The sequence below is a fragment of the Geotrypetes seraphini genome, chromosome 8 (genome assembly GCF_902459505.1).
Source record: "Geotrypetes seraphini chromosome 8, aGeoSer1.1, whole genome shotgun sequence".
Classification (NCBI taxonomy): domain Eukaryota; kingdom Metazoa; phylum Chordata; class Amphibia; order Gymnophiona; family Dermophiidae; genus Geotrypetes; species Geotrypetes seraphini.
In genome coordinates, this window is record NC_047091.1 from 31896905 (window position 1) to 31922159 (window position 25255).

At 44.7% G+C, this 25255-nt stretch overlaps 1 protein-coding gene across 1 annotated transcript in view; it reads left to right on the forward strand.

Moving 5' to 3' along the window:
- UTP11 (UTP11 small subunit processome component) overlaps positions 1-24804 on the forward strand; it is a 40749-nt gene extending 15945 nt beyond the window's left edge. The window contains exons 7-8 of the mRNA XM_033956245.1: positions 19255-19365; positions 24523-24804. Of these exons, the coding sequence (XP_033812136.1) occupies positions 19255-19365; positions 24523-24606 (195 nt within the window). The 3' untranslated portion in view covers positions 24607-24804. The remainder of the gene's footprint in view (positions 1-19254; positions 19366-24522) is intronic.
- Positions 24805-25255: the final 451 nt, after the last annotated feature.

Consider the following 25255-nt stretch of genomic DNA (forward strand, 5'->3'; position numbering starts at 1 on the left):
TGGTACGGTCAAGGTAGTATGCAAGGGCACGTTTACAATCCAGTGTGTGTAACGCCTGTTCTCCAGGATGAGAATGGGGTTTCGGGAAGAAGACAGGCAATACAATAGATTGGTTGAGGTGAAAAGCCGAAACCACCTTGGGAAGGAACTTAGGGTGGGTACGCAGAACCACCTTGTCATGGTGAAAAACAGTGAACGGTGGATCGGCAACCAGTGCATGCAGCTCACTGACCCTCCTGGCAGAGGTGATGGCAATGAGAAAAAGCACCTTCCATGTGAGAAGTTTGAGCGAAGTAGTAGCAAGAGGGTCAAAAGGAGGTTTCATGAGGGCTGACAAAACCACATTTAGGTCCCAGACGACCGGAGGAGGCTGTAGAGGTGGTTTGATATTGAAGAGGCCTCTCATGAACCGGGAAACCAGAGGATGAGCCGTGAGAGGTTTTCCGAGGATAGGCTCATGAAAAGCAGTGATGGCACTGAGGTGGACTCTGATTGAGGTAGACTTGAGGCCAGCATTGGACAGAGAGAGCAAATAGTCCAGTACGGTCTCCACCGCCAATGAGGTGGGATTGTGATGATGCAGGAGGCACCAAGAGGAAAACCGGGTCCACTTCTGATGGTAACATTGGAGCGTGGTGGGTTTCCTGGAAGCATCCAAAATGCGACGGACAGGCTGGGACAGATTCTCTGGAGAGGTCAGCCCGAGAGAAACCAAGCTGTCAGGTGGAGGGAAGACAGATTGGGATGCAGTAGAGACTGATGCCGCTGCGTAAGCAGAGTAGGAAACACAGGAAGAGGAATGGGCTCCCTGGAGTTGAGCTGAAGCAGGAGGGAGAACCAGTGTTGTCGGGGCCACCGGGGAGCGATGAGAATCATGGTGGCCCTGTCCTTGCGGAGTTTGAACAAGGTCCGCAACATCAGAGGCAGTGGAGGAAAGGCATAGAGGAACCGATCCGTCCAGTCGAGCAGGAATGCATCCGGGGCCAGACGATGCGGAGAGAAGAGTCTGGAACAGAACTGGGGCAGCTGATGGTTGTGAGGAGCTGCAAAGAGGTCCACCTGCGGAGTGGCCCAGCGAGCAAAGATGGAGTGGAGTGTGGGAGGGTCCAGGGTCCACTCGTGAGGTTGAAGGATGCGGCTGAGATGGTCGGCCAGGGAGTTCTGTTCACCCTGGATATAGACAGCCTTGAGGTAAAGATTGTGGGCCGAGGCCCAGGTCCAGATTCGGAGAGCCTCCTGACAAAGGAGACGAGATCCGGTGCCGCCTTGCTTGTTTATGTAGTACATGGCGACTTGGTTGTCCGTGCATAGGAGAAGAACCTGAGGGTAGAGGAGGTGCTGGAAGGCCTTGAGAGCATAAAACATGGCTCTGAGCTCCAGGAAATTGATGTGATGTTGACGCTCCTGAGGGGTCCAGAGTCCCTGGGTGCGGAGATCACCTAAGTGAGCCCCCCATGCATAGGGGGAGGTATCTGTGGTGATGATCAAGGAATGAGGGGGTAGATGAAAGAGAAGGCCCCTGGAAAGATTTGAGGAGTTCAACCACCATTGAAGAGATTGCTGAAGAGACGATGTCACAGAGATGGGATGAGAAAGAAGATTCTTGGTCTGTGACCATTGGTTGGCAAGGGTCCATTGAGGTATCCTGAGGTGGAATCGCGCCAGAGGAATCACATGGACTGTCGAGGCCATGTGGCCCAGAAGGACCATCATCTGGCGAGCAGGGATGGATGGATGGAGGAGCACCTGTCGACAGAGGTGAAGCAGGGTGCGGTGCCGGTCGGCAGGAAGGAACGCCCTCATCTGATTGGTATCGAGAACTGCTCCGATGAACTGAAGGCGCTGCGTGGGAAGCAGATGCGACTTGGGATAATTGATCTCGAACCCCAAGAGATGGAGGAAAGAGATGGTTTGATGAGTGGCTTGCAGCACAAGTGGAGATGTAGTTGCTTTCACCAACCAATCGACCAAGTATGGGAACACTTGTAGGTTGTGGGACCTGAGAAAGGCCGCTACCACAATCAGGCACTTGGTGAACACCCTGGGTGATGATGCGAGACCAAAGGGCAGTACCTTGTACTGATAGTGGTGATTCTTTATCTGGAATCGGAGGTAGCGACGTGAAGCCTGATGGATTGGAATGTGAGTGAGGTCCAGGGAACATAGCCAGTCGTGTTGAGATAGAAGAGGATAAAGTGTGGCAAGGGAGAGCATTCTGAACTTCTCCTTGACCAAACACTTGTTGAGGTTCCGGAGGTCGAGGATAGGACGAAGATCTCCTGTTTTCTTGGGTACCAGGAAGTAGCGGGAGTAAAATCCCTGACCTCTTTGGTCTGGCGGAACTTCTTCGATGGCATTGAGGAGGAGAAGGGATTGGACCTCCCTGAGGAGGAGTGGAGTTTGGGAGGAGTGAGAAGCAGACTCTACGGGAGGATGGTCTAAGGGAAGAGTCTGGAACCTTAGTGAGTATCCGTGACGGATGATGTTGAGAACCCACAGGTCTGATGTGATGGCCTCCCAGCGTTGGAGGAAGATGGTGAGGCGGCCCCCGATAGGTTGAGGAAGAGGCATCGAAGGTTGGAGACTGGCTATGCCCTGGAGAAAGGAGTCAAAAGGGCTGAGGAGGTTTAGTTTGAGGGAGAGGCTTGGTCGCCTGATGAGACTGAGAGCGAGCCTGAGTGTGCTGTTGTTGGCGAGGCCGGCGGGATTGCTGCTGAGGAGGATTAAGCGGTCTTGCAGAGAATTGACGTTGATAAGAGGACTGAGGCCTGTATGGTCGCGCAGGTGGAGTCTTCTTTTTAGGCTTAATGAGGGTGTCCCATCTGGTCTCATGAGCCGAAAGCTTTTGTGTTGTGGAATCTAGAGACTCCCCAAAAAGTTCATCACCAAGGCAGGGCGCGTTGGCGAGGCGGTCTTGGTGGTTCACATCAAGATCAGACACCCTCAGCCAGGCTAGGCGTCGCATGGCTACAGCCAGTGCAGAAGCTCGGGAAGTGAGCTCGAAGGAATCATAAATCGAGCGCACCATGAATTTTCTGAGCTGAAGGAGGTTGGAAATCTGTTGCTGGAAGAGTGGGACCTTACGCTCAGGTACATATTTTTGCAGAGCAGAAAGTTGTTGGACCAGGTGTTTCATATAAAATGAAAAATGAAAGGTGTAGTTGTTGGCTCTGTTGGCCAGCATGGCATTCTGGTACAGGCGCTTTCCAAATTTGTCCATTGTCTTCCCCTCTCTGCCAGGAGGGGTGGAGGCATAAACACTGGAACCCTGAGATTTTTTGGGAGTGGACTCAACAAGGAGGCTTTCATGGGGCAATTGGGGTTTATCAAAGCCCGGAATAGGGATGACCCGGTATAAACTGTCCAGTTTTCTGGGGGCACCTGGAACAGTAAGGGGATTTTCCAAATTTTTATAAAATGTTTCCCGTAGGATATCATGTACGGGTAGTTTGAGAAATTCCTAGGGAGGCTGGTCGAAGTCCAAGGCATCTAAAAAGGCCTGGGACTTCTTAGAGTCGGACTCAAGTGGTATCGAGAGAGCCGCGGACATCTCCCGAAGGAATTTCGTGAAGGAGGATTGCTCAGGCTTGGAAGTGGTTTCAGCCATGGAGGGTTCCTCATCTGTAGAAGAGGCATCCTCCTCGGTACCGAGTGGGGATTGCTCCCATAAGTCTGGGTCCCTGATGGCAGGCTCAGTATGGCGGGTTTTAGAAAGGGACTTGCCAGAGCGCATGGATACGGTGCCGGGAGATGAAGACCGGCGTCGATCCCTGTCCCGGGAGGAATGGTGTCGATCCCGGTCCCGAGAAGACCGGCGTCGATCTTGGGCCCGGGAGGGGTCCTCTGCAGAGCAAGTCTGAAGTTCAGGCTGGGCTGATAAGACCGGCATGGACGTGTTTATCGGTACCGAGGGGGTGGACACCGGTGGAGTGGTGCGAGGCTCGGGCCGAACTGGTACCGGAAGGAGCGGTGCCAGTAGGGTCGGAAGGAGCTGTTGGAGTTGCTGCTGTAGCTGCTCCTGTAGTTTGTCCTGGAGGATGGCCGAGATGCGGTCCTCCAATGGGGGCACCGGTACCGTTTTAGTTTTCTTCGGTACCATAGGTGCTGCTCGACGCTCCGGCGATGAGGAGGCCGATGACGAGGCACTCACCGAGATCGGAGCGGAGCGTTTACGGGATCGGCGGGACGCCGGAAGGACCGGGGTCACCGCTGTAACTGGAGGGCGCTCTAGGGAAATGGAAGGCTTCTTAGCCGGCTTACCTGGCGCTATCGACCCCGAAGGAGGATCAGGCGGTGTCGATGTGGTCGGTGCCGATTTAGGCGGTGCCGTCGACGTCGGGGCCTGATCCATGGCAGAACCGGTGCCGAAAAGAATATTCTGCTGAATTTGCCGGTTCTTAAGTGTGCGTTTCTTAAGAGTAGCACAGCGGGTGCAGGTGTCAGCCCGATGCTCTGGACCCAAACACTGAAGGCACCAGTTGTGTGGGTCAGTGAGAGAGATCGGGCGTGCACACCGCTGGCACTTCTTGAAGCCCGGTTGGGGGGGCATGAAGGGAAACACGGCCTCCGCGAAATCAAACCCGGAGGCTTGTATGATTACAACAGGCCCCGCCGGGGCCGGCTGGAAAAAACGAAGGAAAAACAAACACGAGGTTTTTTTTTTTTTTTTTTTTTTTAGAGAAAATAAGTCGAAATACAAAATATAGAACAAAAAAGGGATCAAAAATCGCGAGCGGGAAGGCAAAAGAGAGTTTTCAACGGCCGTTGAAAGCACATGCGTCTTCTTCGCTCCGCGGAAACGAAGAAACTGGAGACCACGCACTCCTCCGTCGGGCGGGAAGGCACTCGCGCATGCGCGGTGCAGCCAACTAGAACTTTCTAGTTAAAAAGGTCCGTACCGGGGCTCCGTCGGTGACGTCACCCATACGTTAAGAATATGCTGCCTGCTTGTCCTGGGATAATAGCAGGATGGAGAGAGACAGAAAGAAAGGAAGAAAGAGACAGGAGCAGGGAGAGAGACATAAAGAAAGAAAGACAGACAGGCATATATTCTAGCACCCGTTAATGTTAACGGGCTTAAACACTAGTCTAGTATATAATTCAAAGACAAAAATTATCACTCCATTGTAAACTATCACTGTCTTCTCAAAATATTTAATCAAAACGAGCCTCAGACGTATAGGCTAGATCAGCAGTTCCAAGCCCAAATATTTTAAAGGCTATAGGTCGATAATCACAGGCTCCTCCTGCAAGTCGGGGGAAAAGGTTCATTTAAAAACTCAGGCAAAAAGTTTGAGAAAAACCCGACTGCAGAGTAAATTAAACAGTGTAGAGTCACAAGGCAGTGTGCCACAAAGTTAAACAAAAAAAACACACAAAACACAAAAAAGCAAAAGGCCAAGTACTTGGCTGAGAAAACAGTTGAAAATCCAATGGGCTGTTTCCAGGCTCTGCAGTGACACCAAACATTCACTCACCGGCGATCTTTCTTCACGCTCCACACAGCTGCAAAGCAGGGAGCTAGCTGATCCAACCTATACGTCTGAGGTTCGTTTTAAACTAAACTAAACCTTAAGTTTGTATACCGCATCATCTCCATAAAGATAGAGCTCGGCACGGTTTACAGGTAAATTCAATAAATGAGAGAAGGACATAATAAGAAATTAGAGGTTATGAAGAGGATAGCTAGCTTTACATTTTCAATAGATAGCTTTACGTTTTGGAGAAAAGCCAGGTTTTCAGATGCTTTCAGAATAATTGGAATGAGCCTAGGTTCCGCAGCGGGGCAGGGAGGTTGTTCCAAAGCTCAGTGAATTTGAAGAAAAGGGATTTCCCTAATTTACCTGCATACATATGATGCCTTTTAATGAGAAAGAGAAAGAAAAAAAGAGAGGAAGAGAGAGGAAAAAAAAGAAGAGAGAGAGGAAGAGAGGGAGAGGGAAAAAGAGAGAGAGAGGGAGAGAGAAAAAATGAGAGAGGAATAGAGAGAGAGAGAAAAAAAAAGAAGAGAGAAAAAAAGAGAGAGAGGAAGAGAAACTAAACTAAACCAAACCTTAAGTTTGTATACCGCATCATCTCCATAAAGATAGAGCTCGGCACGGTTTACAGGTAAATTCAATAAATGAGGGAAGGACATAATAAGAAATTAGAGGTTATGAAAAGGATAGATAGCTTTACGTTTTGGAGAAAAGCCAAGTTTTCAGATGCTTTCGGAATAATTGGAATGAGCCTAGGTTCCGCAGCGGGGCAGGGAGGTTATTCCAAAGCTCAGTGAATTTAAAGAAAAGGGATTTCCCTAATTTACCTGCATACATGATGCCTTTTAACGAGGGGAAAGATTAAATATTTTGAGAAGACAGTGACAGTTTACAACAGAGTGATAATTTTTGTCTTTGCATATAAACAAACACACTGTTAAAAAAAACTCGTCAATCCTATGAATCAATATTTATCTTGATATATTGTTTTAATGTCATCAATTCTCAAATACAAAATATATAAAAAAATATGATAAACATAAAAATATGCTTAGCCATCTTTACATATCAAGTTTATATCATAAGGTTAAACACATCAGATTTTGTAAAAACTTTCATCACGTCTGTATGTAATTCATTTGAAAATATACCTTTGCTTCCTTTAAAATAATCCAAATTGTAGTAAGAAATCTAAAATCACATCTATTTGAATCTTCAATGCAACAGTTTCAACAAAAAATTATTAAATTATAATCATGATATGACCCTAATTATCATCATATGAATGTCAAAATGTAATTTTAATTTTATATGATTGGAGCCTTTGTTCTGTTTTATTATTCACACAGAAACTATCCCCCTCTTTTACGAATCTGTGATAGCGGTTTCTAGCGCAGGGAGCCGCGCTGAGTGGCCCGCACTGCTCCCGATGCTCATAGGAACTGAGCTATCGCAGTTTCATAAAAGGAGGCCTATGTGTTGGTTACTGACGTTATCCTGCCGTTATATCTGGCATCCCGCATCTGGAGTACTGCGTCCAATATTGGTCGCCGTATCTTAAGAAGGATATGGCGATACTTGAGAGGGTTCAGAGGAGAGCGGCGCGACTGATAAAGGGTATGGAAAGCCTATTGTATGCCGAAAGATTAGAGAAACGGGGGCTCTTTTGCCTGGAGAAGCGGAGGCTTAGAGGGGACATGATAGAGACTTACAAGATCATGAAGGGCACAGAGAAAGTGGAGAGGGACAGATTCTTCAAACTTTCAAAAGCTACAAAACGAGAGGGCATTCGGAAAAATTAAGAGGGAACAGATTCAGAACCAATGCTAGAAGGTTCTTCTTCACCCAAAGGGTGGTGGACACCTGGAATGCGCTTCCAGAGGGTGTGATACGACAGAGTATGCTACTGGGTTTCAAGAAGGGATTGGATGATTTCCTGAAGGAAAAGGGGATTGAAGGGTACAGATAGAAGATACTATGCAGGTCATGGACCTGATGGGCCGCCGCGTGAGCGGACTGCTGGGCGTGATGGACCTCTGGTCTGACTCGGCAGAGGCACAGTTTATGTTCTTGTGTTGTAAAATCCCTCCATTGCTACTGATTAATACTGATCTTTATGAATTCAATATCTTTGCAATATAACAACCTATAATTTAAACTACATGGAACGGCACCTCAAAAAAGTGCTTTACTTAGTTCTTAATTAGGATTGCCAATAAGTTAATTATTATTTCAAACTTTCTGATGAATTCTGAAATTAAGGGCTCTTTTTCCAAAGTGTTTTTAGTGCGCTCGCTGGATTAGCGTTCGCTAGCCGAAAAACTACTGCCTGCTCAAGAGGAGGCGGTAGCGGCTAGCGCATGCAGCATTTTAGCGTGCACTCTTCCGCGCATTAAGGCCCTAACGCCCCTTCGTAAAAGGAGCCCTAAATCTCAAGCGTTTAATTTCCCTTTAAAATCAATTGATAAATTAAAGATATGTCAAATGCATCAGTTATGAAAATGTACTGGTAGCAGTAAGCTAATTACCTCTCAAACATTTAGGGCTCCTTTGATCAAGCTGCGGTAGGGGTTGAACGCTCGGAATATGGCATGCTCAACCGCCTGCCGCGCTAGTCGCTAACGCCTCCATTGACGAGGCGTTAGTGTTTCGGCTTGCCGTGTAATGAAATGTCTGTGCTAACCCCCGTAGTGTGCCTTGATAGAAGGAGCCCTTGGTTTATTTATCAGTTAATTATAAGACAATCCATTGTCCTTCAAACATTTAATTTGCCTATCAATTATAGGGCAATCAATTAGGTAATAAGCCACTTCTCTCTAACTTTAAAATCAGTTATATTCCTGGGACTAACAAACTTATGATCCCATCTCTCTAAAAGACACACCTCTTCCTTACTTCAAATTAACAATCAACCTATTCTTAATGTGTTAAAGCAGTGTTATAATTTATAAAACTTTCCTTTAATAGTTAAAAGGAAAGATATATAAACTATAAAGAGTTTTACCACATGCAAAATTGTCATTTCTTTAATAAGACATTAACTATTTTTTCTGCGGCCCTCCAAGTACTCTATTTTTTCTGCAGCACTCACATTTAAAGTTCAATATCTTTTCTTTCTCAAAACTGGCACATTTCAATCACTAAATTGAAAATAAAATCATTTTCCTACCTTTGTTTGGTAATTTCATCAGTCTCTGGTTGCACTTTATTCTTCTGACTTTGCATCCAATACTTCTTCCCTTCTTTCAGTCTCCTGTATGCTTCCTCTCCTCCAGCCTCATTCCCTCCCTCAACTTTTTCTTTCTTTCTTTCTGTATGTCTGTATTTCTCTGATTCTGTGTCCCATTTTTTGCTTTGTTTCTGGCTCCCTGTCCCCCCCCTTCTTTCTTTCTTCCTTCCTGCCCTCCCCCATGCCCATGGCGGTCCACCAGGGAATAGGCTGCTGCTGCCGTCGCCGTCATCGTGAACAGGCCGAGATCTCCCTGCTTCTCTTCTCCACGGGGCCAATTCTAATATCGGAAAGGACGTTCTGGGCAGCCAGGCAGTGATTGGCTAGCCAGAACGTCCTCTCGACTTCAGAATTGACGTCAGGCGGAAGAGAAGCAGGGAGATCAAAGAACACGGTGCCGGCCTGTTCCCCGATGGCAGCAGTGAGAAGGGAAGGAAAGCAGGTTGGGCACCACTGCTCTAGACGAGCCGTGAACCGCACTCTAGGGAGAACAGTGGACCGCCCCCCTCCCTTGGTACGCCACTGGAGCAGCAGCGTGTCTAGCCGGCTCTTCCGTGGATAGCGCAAGGAGCTGCTAACCCGCGGCTTTGAACGGAACGAGCCAGTCAGACACGCTGCTGCTCCAAAACAAAGAGAATGATCGCGTCCAGATCGCGGGCCGCAAATAAAACTTGGAGAGCCACATGCGGCCCATGGGCCGCGTATTTGAGACCGCTGAATTAGTACTATTATGGAGGCGGGGTCTGGGGTGGAGATTGGGTAGAGATAGGCGGGGTCTGGCCCATGACTTAACCCAGTGTTCTTCAACCGCCGGTCCATAGACCGATGCCGGTCCACAGAATAATTCTTTTTTTTCTGTCGGTCCATAGGTGTAAAAAGGTTGAAAAACACTGGGTTAAAGAACCACTTCTCTAAGGTACTTTCTAAATCAGACATTAAGGGCTCCTTTTCCGAAGCCACGCGCTAACCCCAGCGCTGGCCGCAAAACTACCACCTGCTCAAGAGGAGGCGGTAGTGGCTAGCACGTCCGGCGGTCTAGCGCGCGCTGTTACGCCCTAAGATATTACATCATTTCTCCTTCACAGAATACACCAATAAATATAATTTTTGGTCCACTTCCAAAGTTACTTACTCCGTGAATAAAAATCATAAATACCACGTCTTAAGTTACTTTTTCATCAGTACAGCTTATTATGCCGCCTTAATCGCGTATATGTTGATAAAAATCAAACTGCTCTTATGATTACATCGTTAGTAATCTCAATTTAACTTAGGCATCAATTCTACTTTATTGGTACTTAGTCCTAAGATTATGTAAATAGTTTTCAAGTTTTTATTAAAATTTGATTATTCGCCTATCCAAAACATAAAAGGGTTTTAATAGAGTGCCTAGTGATATCTGTACAGTGCTATGTACACCCCCCAGTAGGCAGTGTAGTAGTAACATACAATTAATGTTAGTTTTGTTTAAAAATTAACCCTGATTTTCAGTGCAAATATTGTATTCTGATGCTTCTACCTTAAATAGACAGTAGAGGGCACTTGGAGACCATGCAGTATTTGTCTTTTCATCTTGGATTGGAGCCCCCTCCTCTTCCCCTCCTTATGCATGTGCAGTGAAGGACCCCAGGGTCCCGACAAAGCAATGATCAGAGCTGTCCTAGACTTTTTTTAAGCTCTGCTTGTTGAGGAGACTGAATCCTCTGGTGGCGTCGGGTGATTTTTGGAATGTTTTGCAAAGCATGGTACTTTGTAAAATTGACTCCTGCAGTGCATTGTACTTGGGAAAGGCAAAATGTAAATTACAAGCGCTTCAAATGATTCGAAATGCAGTAGCGAGAATGTTCGATGGGAGGGAAACAATGTGCTTCTTTGACCCCTAGGTTTGAAGCAGCTGCTTTGGCTGTCAATAGGGTGCAGTGCAAAGTACTGGTGATGACGCATTGGATTGTGTGTGGACCAAGTGCCTTGGTACTTGCGACAGGTGTTATCTGTGGATGTGTCTAGTAGAAGTTTAAGATTGGAGACTGCTAGTAGACACTAGTGCTACCCAATTCAGGGAAAAAGTTTTCGATTCGATTTCAGCCTATTGAATCGATTTTTCGATTTGATTTGCTTTTCCTGCGCTGTCGGGACTTTTTCCCAGCCCCCCCCCCCCCAAACGTCCTGGCAGGTTTATTTTGCAGTCTTTCCACCCACCCCATCCCCCTTTGCCCTCTGCAACCCCATGCCGGCGTTGTGGTGTAAAACAAAATAAAAAAGACTTTTTCTCTCTCTATTGGGTCCTAACACCAGCTCTGGCAGGATACACATTTCCAATCTGACATATTGTAATCACAAAATAGAAAATAAAATTATTTTTTTCTACTTCCACTGTCATATCCAACATTTGTTTCTTTCCCCTGTCTACATCTTTCTCTCCCCCTGTCTTGTGCCCTGGGTCAAATCTCTCTATTCCCCTCCATGCAGCATCTCTCCCTTCCTCCCCTCCATTATCATATGTGGCATTTCTTTCTCTCTCCCCATGCACCATCTCTCCCTGCTCTCCACCCTAAGCCCAACATTTCTCCCTCTCGCTTCTCCATGCATGCTTCCCACCCCTCCACCATATGAAGAATTTGTCTCTCTTATCTCTTTCTACCTCTTTGTTTCATATTTCCCTTCCTCTCCTCCACCCCAACAATTCTTCCTCTCTCCTTTCTCTTCCCATGTGCAGAATCTTTCCTCCCCTCCCATCCCCCTGACCCCATTGACCCTCTTATCGTGAGACCTGACATATCTCCGAGGCCTCCTAGAGCAGCAGCGGTGCTCTGAATGGGCTGCTTCCCAGCCAGCCCCGCTAGGGCTTCCCTCTGATGCATCACTGATGATGTCATCAGTGATGCAGCAGAGGGAAAGTCCCAGCGGGGAAGCCACGAAGCGGCCTGTTCAGAGCACTGCCACCGCTTTAGGAGGCCTCAGAGGTATGTCAGGTCTCACACGGGTGGGGGTTTGCTGAATCAGTCCAATTTTCTAAGATTATGAATTGATTTGAATCGATTCAGATCGACAAAATGGGTAGCACTAGTAGACACTGTACATTATGGAACTGATTGATTCTTGTCACGTGTTCAGTCACGGACTGGCACCACTTCCAGAATCATGGTGAACGTGGTCCCTAGGCCAGGGTTTAACAGGACTACATTTCCAGCGCCTACAGTCTTGTCAGAATTGTGTCCAGCAGCACATAGTGATACCGAAGTCTGGCGCCGCCCCTAGACATGCCCATGTCTGGTCTTCAGCGTTATTATGAGCCGCTAGCCGCCAAGGACCTAGGCGCCGGTCCTGGAGGCCCCTCAGTGGCAGCTTTTATATATATTTTTTAAACGCGGGTTTAATTGGGTTTGACCAATTGTAGCACCACTTAAACTCAATTAAACCCGTTACGTTAAGCACCTGTAGGCGCAATCTAGGTGCCCGCTGGTGCCTAATGGAAGGCGACTTGTTTGTGAATTTGGACCTATGTGACTACACGTTGGTCTGCGTTTTTCGGCGGCTGCTGCGAGTTTGTAGGACGAGTTGCCAGGCAGTCTACGTTTGCGTAGGGCTATTGAGCAATTTCCGTAGATTGCTCGAGTGAAATTCCGCGGTGGCCATGTTGGTCCACTTTTCAAGGTAATATTTAGAAATAAAAGAAGGAAATCGGATAAGATTGCTTAAAACACATTTATTTGCACAGGCAGTTTTCCGTTTAAATATGCGAGTTAAGAATGTGAAAATCGGGAAGAAGCCATTTATGTGATATCTCTGAGAAGACCAAATTTATGTCTGTTTATATTGTAAAAACAATAACCTCCAGTTAATATTGCGAATGTTGAGGAAGGTTAGCCATCTTTTTCATCACCATCATTTTTCCATCTTAGTTCAATCAATTCTATTACCTCGTCTTGATTACTGTAACACCATCTACCTCGGCATTACAAAAATATGTCTTCATAGATTACAATTAATTCAGAATACCGCTGCAAAGCTGATCTTTGGAAAACGTAAATTTGACCATGTGACCCCTTTGCTTCAGAGTCTTCATTGGCTCCCAGTTTATTTTAGAATTCAATTGAAATGTGCTTGTATTTCTTTTAAAATTCTACATGGTATCTTTAATCCTCTTATTCCTTTATTTTGGAACGTTTACCGATTCTCCTTTGTGAGAGGTATCCAACAATTTAAACTCTCCCTTCCTTCTAAAAAAGGGATTAAAGGAGTCAAGATCTTCAGCCAATCTTTGGTCTTTAAACTCTCAACTCTGGAATGATCTCCCCTTTTTTTAAGGAGTTCCAGTTCATTTCAATTCTTCCATAAATCTTTAAAAACTACTCTATTTGCCAAACATTTTGAAAATTAATTCTTCTGAAATTTTGCTATTATCTTCTATTTATCATTTGTAAATCATTCCCAGTTTATTTAATTGCTGTAAACTGAGTCGAGCCTTCTAAGAATGATGACTCGGTATACAAAGTTAAGCTTTAGTTTAGTTTAGTAACCCAATAGTTTACATTGTAACCCATTTAGGTTTTAGGCGGGAAATGCATTAAAAAAAATTTTTTTTTTTTTTTTTTTTAAAAGTTTAACTTTTCCATGATCACAAAAATCATATAAATTAAACAGAAACAACCCCCCCCCCAAAAAAAAAACCAAACCATAATGTTTTATACATTAGAAATTAAACTAAACAAATATTCCCCATTTGTTCTGTTATTCGGTCCACTATTTATAGGGGAGAGAGCTGACAGAAAAATCGGATTTCTTTATTTTGCAACCTTATTAATTCAAAACAGATGAACGCCTGAGTCAAGCCTAGTCTTACTACCTACTAGCGTATTTCCTGCTCCTCAACTGGGATGCTACCAGGAATCATTTCTTTGCCTGAAATAAATCTAGACAACTAAGAAGAGTCGAAAAAGGTATACCTAACCCCTTTAAAGTTAGCAAGGCATTTGCAAGGAAGTCTTAGGTACAAAAGTGGCACCCAATTTTGAAACCTGGAGGTCGTAGAATTAGGAATTGCTTCCTGTTCTTTTTTGGATTAGGGAAATGCATTTTAGAAATAAAAATCCACTCAAATGCATTATACTTAGGGCTGCTTTTACCAAGGTGCGCTATGCTCGCTAAATATTAGCGTTCGCTAACACTCGCTAAATGCTAACACGTGCATGTTAGCCTAAGGAAGCATGAGCGGTTAGTGCAAGCGTATTTTTAGCGTGCGCTAAAACACATAGCTCACCACTTACTCCTGAGTTGAGAGTTAACAAAAAATTTTGGAAAAAAATTGAAATGCAGCAAACTGGCTCAGCTGCTTGAAGAAGACACTCAAAATACCTTCTCTGTTGCCCCAACTTGTACTGCAGAGCTTGGGGGGTGGGGGGAAGGGTGGGAACGTCTGTCTTTTTCTTCTCAGTGGGTGATAAGTGTGAGAGGGGAGAAATAAACATCTCGGCCAGAGATTGAGAAAAGGCGTGATGAGGTGGCACTGTGTCTGGGTGATTTACGGCGCTGATAATTGAGGTCTAATTAAGCCATATAGCATGTGTGGAGGGGGTGTGGCGCACCTGACATCACCCTGCTTGAGGTCTTGCCGTAGGGCGCTCTAGGTGCGGTGTCAGGAGAATAATTACACCACACCTTTTGAGTGTTTCACTGCAGGTTCACAGTCTTATCTCTCCTTCTTGCCCTGAACCTCCCTCCTCCCCACGATATTTCAAAACGGTGCTGTCAGTTTGGTGTAGACACAGCACAGCTCCTGGGAATGCCTGAGTTGCTGGGTCAGCACAAAATTGCATTTTCAGTGGAGGGATCTATGCTTTTCGTTCTTAAATTTTGTTGCTGGTCTGCAGGACCACCGTCGTCTCTTTTTAAAAAAAATTTTTTGTAAACCGTGCCGAGCTCTATTGTTATAGAGAAGATGTGGTATATAAGCTTCTAGTTTAGTCATCGGACAGTGCCTTCCTCGGCAAAAGAGTCACGCAGTTCCTTTGTCTCAGGTCTTTCCTATCATTTTTGGAGTTCTTTTATATTGATTTTTAAATTTTTTAAAATTGTAAACCACATCGACCTGTCGTATGCTTAAGCGGTATAACAAATAAAACATCTCCAGAGCTACCCGTTGGATAGCGTCAGCAAATAAACCCAGATCCTGGTAAGCTGGGCGCCAGGCCCAGTTACAGTCAAACGTAATATAGAGAAAACAAAAGAATGGATATTCAAGTTTCAAGTTTTATTATTTTTAATATACCGACCATCAGCATGTATCTGGCCGGTTTACAATGCTAAAATAAAATAAAAGGTAAAAATAAATAACTATGGGGGAGGTGTGAACATTAAAAAGACAATTGACAAATACTTACATGGACTTGAAGGTAATAAGGGGAGAGGGAGGGTAAATAAGTACATTATTAAAAACAAAATTTAAAAGAAAAGGATGGAGGGGGGATATGACATCAGGAAAGAAGCGGTTGAGAGATTTTGCTAGCTGTAAGTGAGAGGATATTTAGAAATTGTGGTATGCATCTTGAAATATCCAGATATCTTAACCCAACCCTTCCCCCTCCTCCTAGATAAATTCTCCCCCAAAACCTCCACTTAAATAATCTCTTCCTCCCTAAAACACCAACCAAGTATTCAGATCCCTGAAATGTAACGTAATCTTATTTCTACTCTAACTGTAATCTATTTGTTATATCACACAGTAACGTACAGTCTATTTAATATCCAATTTGCAAGTTCTTCCGGAATTAATCCAGCTACCTCTCCTCCCTTGTAACAAAAAAAACAAAACAAAACTGTTGTAACTTCACTGGAAATGTCCAGTTAGCTCTTTTGTAATCCGCCTTGAACTGCAAGGTATAGGCGGAATAGAAGTCCTTAATGTAATGTAAATAAGAATGTCTTTAGTTTAGTCTTGAATTTGTTCAGAAAATTTTCATGACGGAGTTGAGGTGGTATGGCGTTCCATAAAGTTGGAGCAGCTACAGAGAAGTTAGTTTTCTTAGTGTAGTAGAATTCCTTGATGGAAGGGACGGCCAGTAAATTCTGATCTGCTGATCTTAGGGTCCGAGAAGGGCAGAGAGGGATGATGAGTTTGTCGAGAAAAGGTGGAAGACGCGAGAGTTTGATTTTGAAGACCAGCATTAAGGTTTTGTAAGTGATACGGTGCGTGATGGGTAACCAGTGGGCTTCTTTCAGAAGAGCAGTAAAGTGATCATATTTCCCTACTTTATGTGTAAGTTTAATTGCTGTATTTTGGATGAGCTGCAAACGACATAATTCTTTTTGTGGAAGTCTATTATATAGGGAATTACAGTAGTCTAGATGAGAGATGACCAATGAGTGGACGAGGGTTATAATAGCATTAGTTTTGAGAATTGAAGATAAGGAACGGATAAGCCGGAGTTTGTAAAAGCAAGTTTTTACTACGGAGCTTATTATGGTGATACTCTTTTTTTTAAATTTTTACTGACAACCCTTTGAAGGCCGATGTGAGCAAAAGATGACGATTTGAAAATATAGATGGGAAACCTGAAAAGCATTCCAGTGACTTGTCTGGAGGGAAAGGTGTGTTGGAGGAGGGGGGAGGAGTGAGAAACAGGGAGAGGTGGTTGGTAAACATCAGAAGATGACAAAGTGGTTTAATTTTATGGTTTTGTAATGTTTAAGAAACCCAGATTCATGTTAAGCCCTAGTTTACATTCAGGTATGGTATTGACCTTTTAACTTCAAAGCTCTTAACATTCCTTGGTTGTTTTTAACGTTATCCCATGGATGCAGCGTCCAGGAGGAAGATTCCTAAAACTTACCGTGCCCTTAACAATGGTCGCTAAGCCCGTTCCTGCCGGTTTAGTGTGCATGTATTTTAGCGGCCAATTATCAAAATGCCTCACCGTGGTCTTTCTAGCAGTCTCCGACTCTGCCATGCAAATGTAGCACATTGAGGCCATTAATATTAAAATGGGCTCATCGATATTCAAAGGAGTACTCGGGGCGATTATCATCGCCGGGTGATTCCCCAAGTGTGGTGCTGGCTTTTTGTGATCATAAATTACCAACTGCTCTGGGCGGTACTGTGAAAATCGCACTCATCTCAGGCATGTGTTTTCTCTGGCTGTGGCTCATGATCAAATTTAACATTAAAAAAATTACAAAAAAAAGCCCGTGAATTATAGGTGTTTGCAAGCCGTGCATGCTTTTGTGCTACAATAGCGGAAGGCATTATGGATGGTGGTTCTTATCCTCGCGCTTTACACGTTGTCCTGATGAGAAGATATGCGATGAAACCCGAAGATGATCTAATCTAATCTAATCTTTGGTTTCTATACCGGGTCATCTCCCAGTGGAGATCGACTCGGTTCACTCGGTTAAGACTAGAGTACATAGCAGAAAACATAAGAGAAGGAAGTACTAATTAAAAACTAAAGTCCATACCTTGATAGAACTGAACTATAAATTCTTGCTCCGCCTTTATAGGTCTCCGGCATATATGTTCCAAGCTTCCCTCTGCAACTCTGTTGCTTGTCTTAAGTGCAACCATTCTCTGGCTACCCTTGGATATCAATTTTGGATATGTGCACGGATACAAACATTTTGGCAGCAGGTTCATCAGCATATTATGGCCATGTGGAAACATAAATACGCCTTTGGTCCACTTAGCTTGTTCACTGTTGACTTTTTGCCGAGACCCTCTCCAAAGGGTTTCAGGGGTTTTCTGGAAAGAGCAAGACTACTGAGCAAGAAAGTGATTCTTCAATGTTGGATATCATCTGTTCTCCGACTTTAGCGCATTGGCGCACTCTGATGATCGAATTGGCATCCATGGAATGCCTTCGAGTCACTTGCTGAATGTTTAATTATTTCTGTTGTTGACACACTGGAATGGGGATTGTGGATTGACTTCTGATGGTTTTATGTGATTTCTGGGAGGGGGTTGGATGGGTGGGTTGCAGCATACCTTGGTGAAATATGAAAAGACTCTTGGATCTCATTTTAGTGCTTTGTACACTGTGGTATTCTGTAATGGTTTGGTTCTATTTGAAACTTAATAAAATATAATATTAAAAACAAAACAAAACTAAAGTCCATAAGAAAAGCATAAGAAAAATAACTATAATATTATCATATCGTTGAGGCTGTAGTTAAACCATTTACAAATTGCGAGTTTTCAGGAATTTACGAAATAATTTCAGCTGGCCTAAAAGCCTAATGGAGTCGGGAAGTTCATTCCAGATCTCTACAAACTTGAAAACAAAAGATCGACTGAGCTTCCTAGCAGGTTTAATTCCCTTAAAGCAGGGGTGTCAAAGTTCCTCCTCGAGGGCCGCAATCCAGTCGGATTTTCAGGATTTCTCCAATGAATATGCATGAGATCTATTTGCATGCACTGCTTTCATTGTATGCTAATAGATCTCATGCATATTCAATGGGGAAATCCTAAAAACCCGACTGGATTGCGGCCCTAGAGGAGGGACTTTTGACACCCCTGCCTTAAAGGAAGGGAAGGCTAACTTATATCTTTGTGTGTTTCTGAAATGGCAAAGTCTAAGGGTATTCCAACTTAAGGGGACATGACGGCGTTGCTTTTCCCGGCACATCTGCCCATTTAAGCCTCTCTTCGTGGTGTATTCTGCGCATGTGCCGATCGCTGTCACCAGTTGTGCTTGGGCTCCCCCCCAAAAAAACCCAAAACAACCCTCTGAAGCTGTTCGGGTAGCAACATCCTTGTCTAATCGTTCCCATGAGCCTGCAGGTCCATTTTCAAGAGGAAACTCCCACAGAATTTTCCTTTGACGATTTAGGGTCAGTCACACCATAGACTTTAGAGGTGGTTTGCCATTGAAACATGAGCAGTGGTTTCAAAACAAAATCCCTACAGGTTGGTAGTGGCCTGAATATTCGCCCTGCCCCAGATCTTGTTTTTTAGAACAGCTCGTTCTCCATGGGCAAGCAAGATGAGTCGGCTACATGTGGGTGATGTCATCCAACAGCGCCATGGACGTCTAGCTCTCCTGGCCCTTCTGAGGTCACCCCCAATCCTGAATCAACACCCATTTCCTCTCCAGTCTGTTTTATCCGTCCTACTTTTTACCTTCTTTCAAAGTTTTCTCTCACTTCCAACCTCACCCTGCCCCAGACCTGCTCTTTTTAAGAACACCTAGATACTTCTCACTTAGGAGTCCTTTTACTAAGAGGCGCTAATGGATTTAGCATATGGAATAAAATGTGCTTCTTGGCATTTAGCACAAGCTAAATACATTAGAGCATTTTTAGTAAAATGCCCCAAAGAGAGGGAGAGAAGAGTTGGGCAGTTCCTGCTTTTATCTGGGTAATTCTGTAGTTAGAGAAAATCTTACAGCGTTGAAGCAAGTTACCATTATTTTAATGGATACTCTGTGCTGCGTAAAGACTAGGTCGTAACACCAACCTCATTTCACCTGTCTGTCTGTTTGAATTTCACGATCTGAGACGTTGCCTCTTTTTAAAAAAAATTTAGCTGAATAACCGGTTGTCTCATTTCTGTTACAGAAACTGTCCCGTCAGAGAAAACAGCAGTATTCATTGCTGGAGCAACGCATCGAGCGAGAGAAGAAAATGTTTGTAATGGCTCAGAAGCTGCAAACGCGGAAAGATTTGATGGTGAGGAGTGAGATTCGCCTCATTCTTGGTCTCCCTGGCATCCCCCCTCCACATGTTGTGCGCTGCCTTTCGACTTTCCTGCTCGCTTGCTCGCTCATTCTCATGCTCTGAAACCAGGTGGAAGTTTGATTAATGAAAGTGTTCTTTAGATGATAGACTCTGATCTATTGGGCATGTAGTATCTGGATGAGTGGCCTAGGCTCAGACATGTCATCTTGCTGTCAGCTGAACCCACATGTCCTCCAGTTGCTCGGGATCTCCTTGTGCTATGCAGATCCTGCATTCGTGCTCTCACTTAGCTAATATGCCTTTTATAAGAAGCAGCAGATGAGAACAGGTAAATGACCTTGAGAAGAGGAGACTGAGACTGAGAGGGGACATGATCAAAACATTCAAGGTACTGAAGGGGATAGACTTAGTAGATAAGGACAGGTTGTTCACCCTCTCCAAGGTAGAGAGAACGAGAGGGCACTCTCTAAAGTTGAAAGGGGATAGATTCCGTACAAACGTAAGGAAGTTCTTCTTCATCCAGAGAGTGGTGGAAAACTAGAACGCTCTTCCAGAGGCTGTTATAGGGGAAAACACCCTCCAGGGATTCAAGACAAAGTTGGACAAGTTCCTGCTAAACTGGAACGTACGCAGGTAAGGCTAGACTCAGTTAAGGCACTGGTCTATGACCTAGGGGCTGCTGCAGGAGTGGACTGCTGGGCACGATGAAACATAGAAATAGACGGCAGATAAGGGACCACTGGTCTGATGCAGCAGTGGCAATTCTTATGTTCTTATGTTTTTTTCTATTTTCCTCTTCTCCTTTCACATACTTGGTACTGTATCTCATTCCTTCTTAAATTCTCTTGGCGTTAGCTCCCCTGCTTCCAGTGAGAAACTATTCATACACATAAACCTTCCTTTCTGGTGTAGACAGCCTTTATGTATATGATGTTCTGAATCGCTACAGAGCATTTCAGCAGATACGATTTATAAACAATAGAGAATGACACAGAGACAAATTTTTCCTCGTCCCCAAGGGAACTCATTTCCCGTCCTGTCCTGGCACGTTCTTTCCCTGTCCCTGCCCCATTCCTGCAAGCTCCGTCTTCATCTACACAAGCCTCAAACACTTTAAAATCATAAGTGTTAAAGGCTTGTGCAGTTAAGACAGAGCTTACAGGAATGGGACAGGGACAGCGACAAAACTCACGGGGACGCGATGGGGAAATTGAGTTCCTGCAGAGACGGGGGAAAATGTGTCCCTGTGTCATGCTCTAAACTGCACCACTCTAGAAATCAAAATGTAGTAAAAGTGAGCCAAGTATAGGACAATCAAGCCATTGTGACATCACTGATGAGGTTGGCTCTAATTGGTGGAATGAGGCATTATGTCACAATACTAGCTGAAACTTTTCACACTATTCATTCATTCACTTTTCTATGCTATTCTCCCAAGTAGAAAATGACACAAGGACAAGCTTTTCCCCATCCCTGCGGGAGCTCATTTTCCTATCCATAGTAACATAGTAGATGACGGCAGATAAAGACCCGAATGGTCTATCCAGTCTGCCCAACCTGATTCAATTTAAATTTTTTTATTTTATTTTTTTAAATTTTTCTTCTTAGCTATTTCTGGGCAAGAATCCAAAGCTTTACCCGGTACTGTGCTTGGGTTCCAACTGCCAAAATCTCTGTTAAGACTTACTCCAGCCCATCTACACCCTCCCAGCCATTGAAGTCCTCCCCTGCCCATCCTCCACCAAACGGCCATACACAGACACAGACTGTGCAAATCTGCCCAGTAACTGGCCTAGTTCAATATTTAATATTATTTTCTGATTCTAGATCCTCTGTGTTCATCCCACGCTTCTTTGAACTCAGTCACAGTTTTACTCTCCACCACCTCTCTCGGGAGCGCATTCCAGGCATCCACCACCCTCTCCGTAAAGTAGAATTTCCTAACATTGCCTTTGATTCTACCACCCCTCAACCTCAAATTATGTCCTCTGGTTTTACCATTTTCCTTTCTCTGGAAAAGATTTTGTTCTACATTAATACCCTTTAAGTATTTGAATGTCTGAATCATATCTCCCCTGTCTCTCCTTTCCTCTAGGGTATACATATTCAGGGCTTCCAGTCTCTCCTCATACGTCTTCTGGCGCAAGCCTCCTATCATTTTCGTCGCCCTCCTCTGGACCGCCTCAAGTCTTCTTACGTCCTTCACCAGATACTGTCTCCAAAACTGAACACAATACTCCAAGTGGGGCCTTACCAATGACCTGTACAGGGGCATCAACACCTTCTTCCTTCTACTGACTACGCCTCTCTTTATACAGCCCAGCATCTTCTGGCAGCAGCCACTGCCTTGTCACACTGTTTTTTCGCCTTTAGATCTTCGGACACTATCACCCCAACGTCTCTGGACAAGCTGGAAGACTGGGCAAACAAATGGCAAATGCGCTTTAACGTGGAAAAATGCAAGGTCATGCATATAGGGAAAAAGAACCCGTTGTTCAACTACAAATTGGGGGGGGGGCATTGTTGGGAGACAGCAGACTTGAGAGAGACTTGGGTGTGCTGGTGGATGCATCACTGAAGCCATCTGCACAGTGCGCAGCAGCCTCGAAAAAAGCCAACAGGATGCTGGGCATCATAAAGAGGGGCATAACAACCAGGACGCGGGAAGTCATCATGCCATTGTATCGAGCGATGGTACGTCCACATCTGGAATACTGCGTTCAGTATTGGTCGCCACACCTCAAGAAGGACATGGCGGTACTTGAGAGAGTCCAAAGGAGAGCAACGAAACTGGTAAAAGGGCTGGAACACTGCCCATACGCCGAGAGGTTGGATAGGCTGGGGCTCTTCTCTCTGGAAAAGAGGAGGCTCAGGGGAGATATGATAGAGACCTTCAAGATCATGAGGGGCATAGAGAGGGTGGATAGGGACAGATTCTTCAGACTGAAGGGGACAACAAGTACGAGGGGGCATTCGGAGAAACTGAAGGGAGATAGGTTCAAAACAAATGCAAGGAAGTTTTTTTTCACCCAAAGGGTCGTGGACACTTGGAATGCGCTACCGGAGGAAGTGATCAGGCAGAGTACGGTACAGGGATTCAAACAGGGATTGGACGGATTCCTGAGGGATAAAGGGATCGTGGGATACTGAGAGAGGTGCTGGGATGTAACACAGGTATAGAAAGCTAACCAGGTAATAAGTATAGAAACCCAACAGGTCGTGCATGTGCAAGACCGGAGGGTTAGGACTACGATGGGAAGATAGGACTTCAATGAGAAACCAAGGTGGCAAGGGAGCCCCTTCTGGTGATTCAGACAGGTCGTGACCTGTTTGGGCCGCCGCGGGAGCGGACTGCCGGGCAGGATGGACCTATAGTCTGACCCGGCGGAGGCACTGCTTATGTTCTTATGTTCTCTCTCCCTGTCCATGCATATCATCTTCTCTCTTCCAGCATATACGGTTCCTTCCTATTATTAATCCCCAAATGCATTACTCTGCATTTCTTTGCATTGAATTTTAGTTGCCAGGCATTAGACCATTCCTCTAACTTTTGCAGATCCTTTTTCATATTTTCCACTCCCTCTTCGGTGTCTACTCTGTTACAAATCTTGGTATCATCTGCAAAAAGACACACTTTTCCTTCTAACCCTTCATCAATGTCACTCACAAACATATTGAACAGGATTGGCCCCAGCACCGAACCCTGAGGGACTCCACTACTCACCTTTCCTTCCTTCGAGCGACTTCCATTAACCACCACCCTCTGGCGTCTGTCCGACAGCCAGTTTCTGACCCAGTTCACTACTTTGGGTCCTAACTTCAGCCCTTCAAGTTTGTTCAACAGCCTCCTGTGAGGAACTGTATCAAAGGCTTTGCTGAAATCCAAGTAAATTACATCTAGCATATGTCCTCGATCCAGCTCTCTGGTCCCCAATCAAAAAATTCAATCAGGTTCGTTTGGCACGATTTACCTTTTGCCTTGGATCCTGTAACCCATTAGATTCAATGAAGTACACTATCCTTTCTTTCAGCAACACTTCCGTTATTTTTCCAATAACTGATGTGAGGCTCACCGGCCTGTAGTTTCCTGCTTCATCCCTGTGACCACTTTTATGAATAGGGACCACATCCGCTCTCTTCCAATCCCCAGGAATCACTCCCGTCTCCAGAGATTTGTTGAACAAGTCTTTAATAGGACTCGCCAGAACCTCTCTGAGCTCCCTTAGTATCCTGGGATGGATCCCGTCTGGTCCCATCGCTTTGTCCACCTTCAGTTTTTCAAGTTGCTCATAAACACCCTCCTCCGTGAACGGCGCAGAATCTACTCCATTTTCTCGTGTAACTTTGCTAGACAATCTCGGTCCTTCTCCAGGATTTTCTTCCGTGAACACAGATTAGAAGTATTTGTTTAGCACATTTACTTTCTCCTCATCACTCTCCACATATTGGTTCCCAGCATCTTTTAGCCTAGCAATTCCATTTTTCATCTTCCTCCTTTCACTAATATATCTGAAAAAATTTTTGTCTCCCTTTTTTTCATTTTTAGCCATTTGTTCTTCCGCCTGTGCTTTTGCCAGACGTATCTCTCTCTTAACCAGACGTATCCCATCCCTGCGAGTTCTTTTCATGTCCCTGCCCAATCCCTGAAAGCTCCGTCCTCATCTGCACAAGTCTCAAACACTTTAAATTCATAAGTGATTGAGACTTGTGCAATTAAGGCAGAGCTTACAGGAATGGAATGGGGCTATTGAGATCATGTGGGCACAGGGGCAAATTTGTACCTGTGTCAATCTGTACTTCTGATAAGTTGATATTTACTTATTCAATTTTCTGTACCATTCTCTCAAGGGAGCTCAGAACGGTTTACATGAATTTATTCAGGTACTCAAGCATTTTTCCCTGTCCCAGTGGGCTCACAATCTATCTACTGTACTTGGGGCAATGGGGGGATTAAGGTCACAAGGAGCAGCGTGGATTTGAACTCACAACCTCAGGCTGCTGAGACTGTAGCTTTAACTACTGCGCCATACTCTCCCCTTGCTGTAATCTGTTGATATTTGCTTCTGGTAAATTGGTATTTTTGCAAAGCTGAGAAAAATGATTAGCCAAAAGTGGGGGAAAAAACCTGTTTTCCATTTCTATTTTCAGGATAAGACTCACAAAGTGAAGGTGAAGAATGAAACGGTGAATAGCTCAGCTATTTATAAATTTGAGTTTAGAAGAAAACGATGACTTGTGCGCTGGGGTCCAGAACTTGTGGTTAAAAGCGGGTCTGGAGTGATGGATCCTGGGAAGTATGAGATTCACGGCCTCCTGTTTAAAAGGTTCTTTGGTATGGCTTTGTGCTTGTCATCTTTCAACATGTAGCTGGCTGTTTGTTGAAAATTTTGTAATGCATTTCAAGTATTAAATGGGATGGATTCAACCAGTGTGACTGCATTAATGTGTGTTTTTAAGCAGATATTATCTAAGTGGTCTTGCTGGCCAGTCTTGCATATCAGTCACAAACTTGAACCTTGTAATATGCAAATTTATTTGCACATTTCTTGCCCACCTATAACCTACGAAAGAAGAAGCAGAGAAGTTGTTCATTCAACTGCGCACATATGATGGAATAGAAGATTATTATTTGACCCAATTGCACCTTCACCAGTTTGGCGTTTGAGCTGTTCAAGTTTTACTTTGGATTCCTTGAAAACGAAACTCAAAACATGGTCCATATCGGGACCTGTTGAAAACCTTAAAAGCTAAGTGGGAACACCCCTCCTTTGCCATCGAATCTATTGATTTTAACTTTTGAATAGCACTTGTATTCACAAAAACTTTTTTCACGATTCCATTCACAGTGATTGGGTGATGGGTTCGACTATAGGAGCTCAGG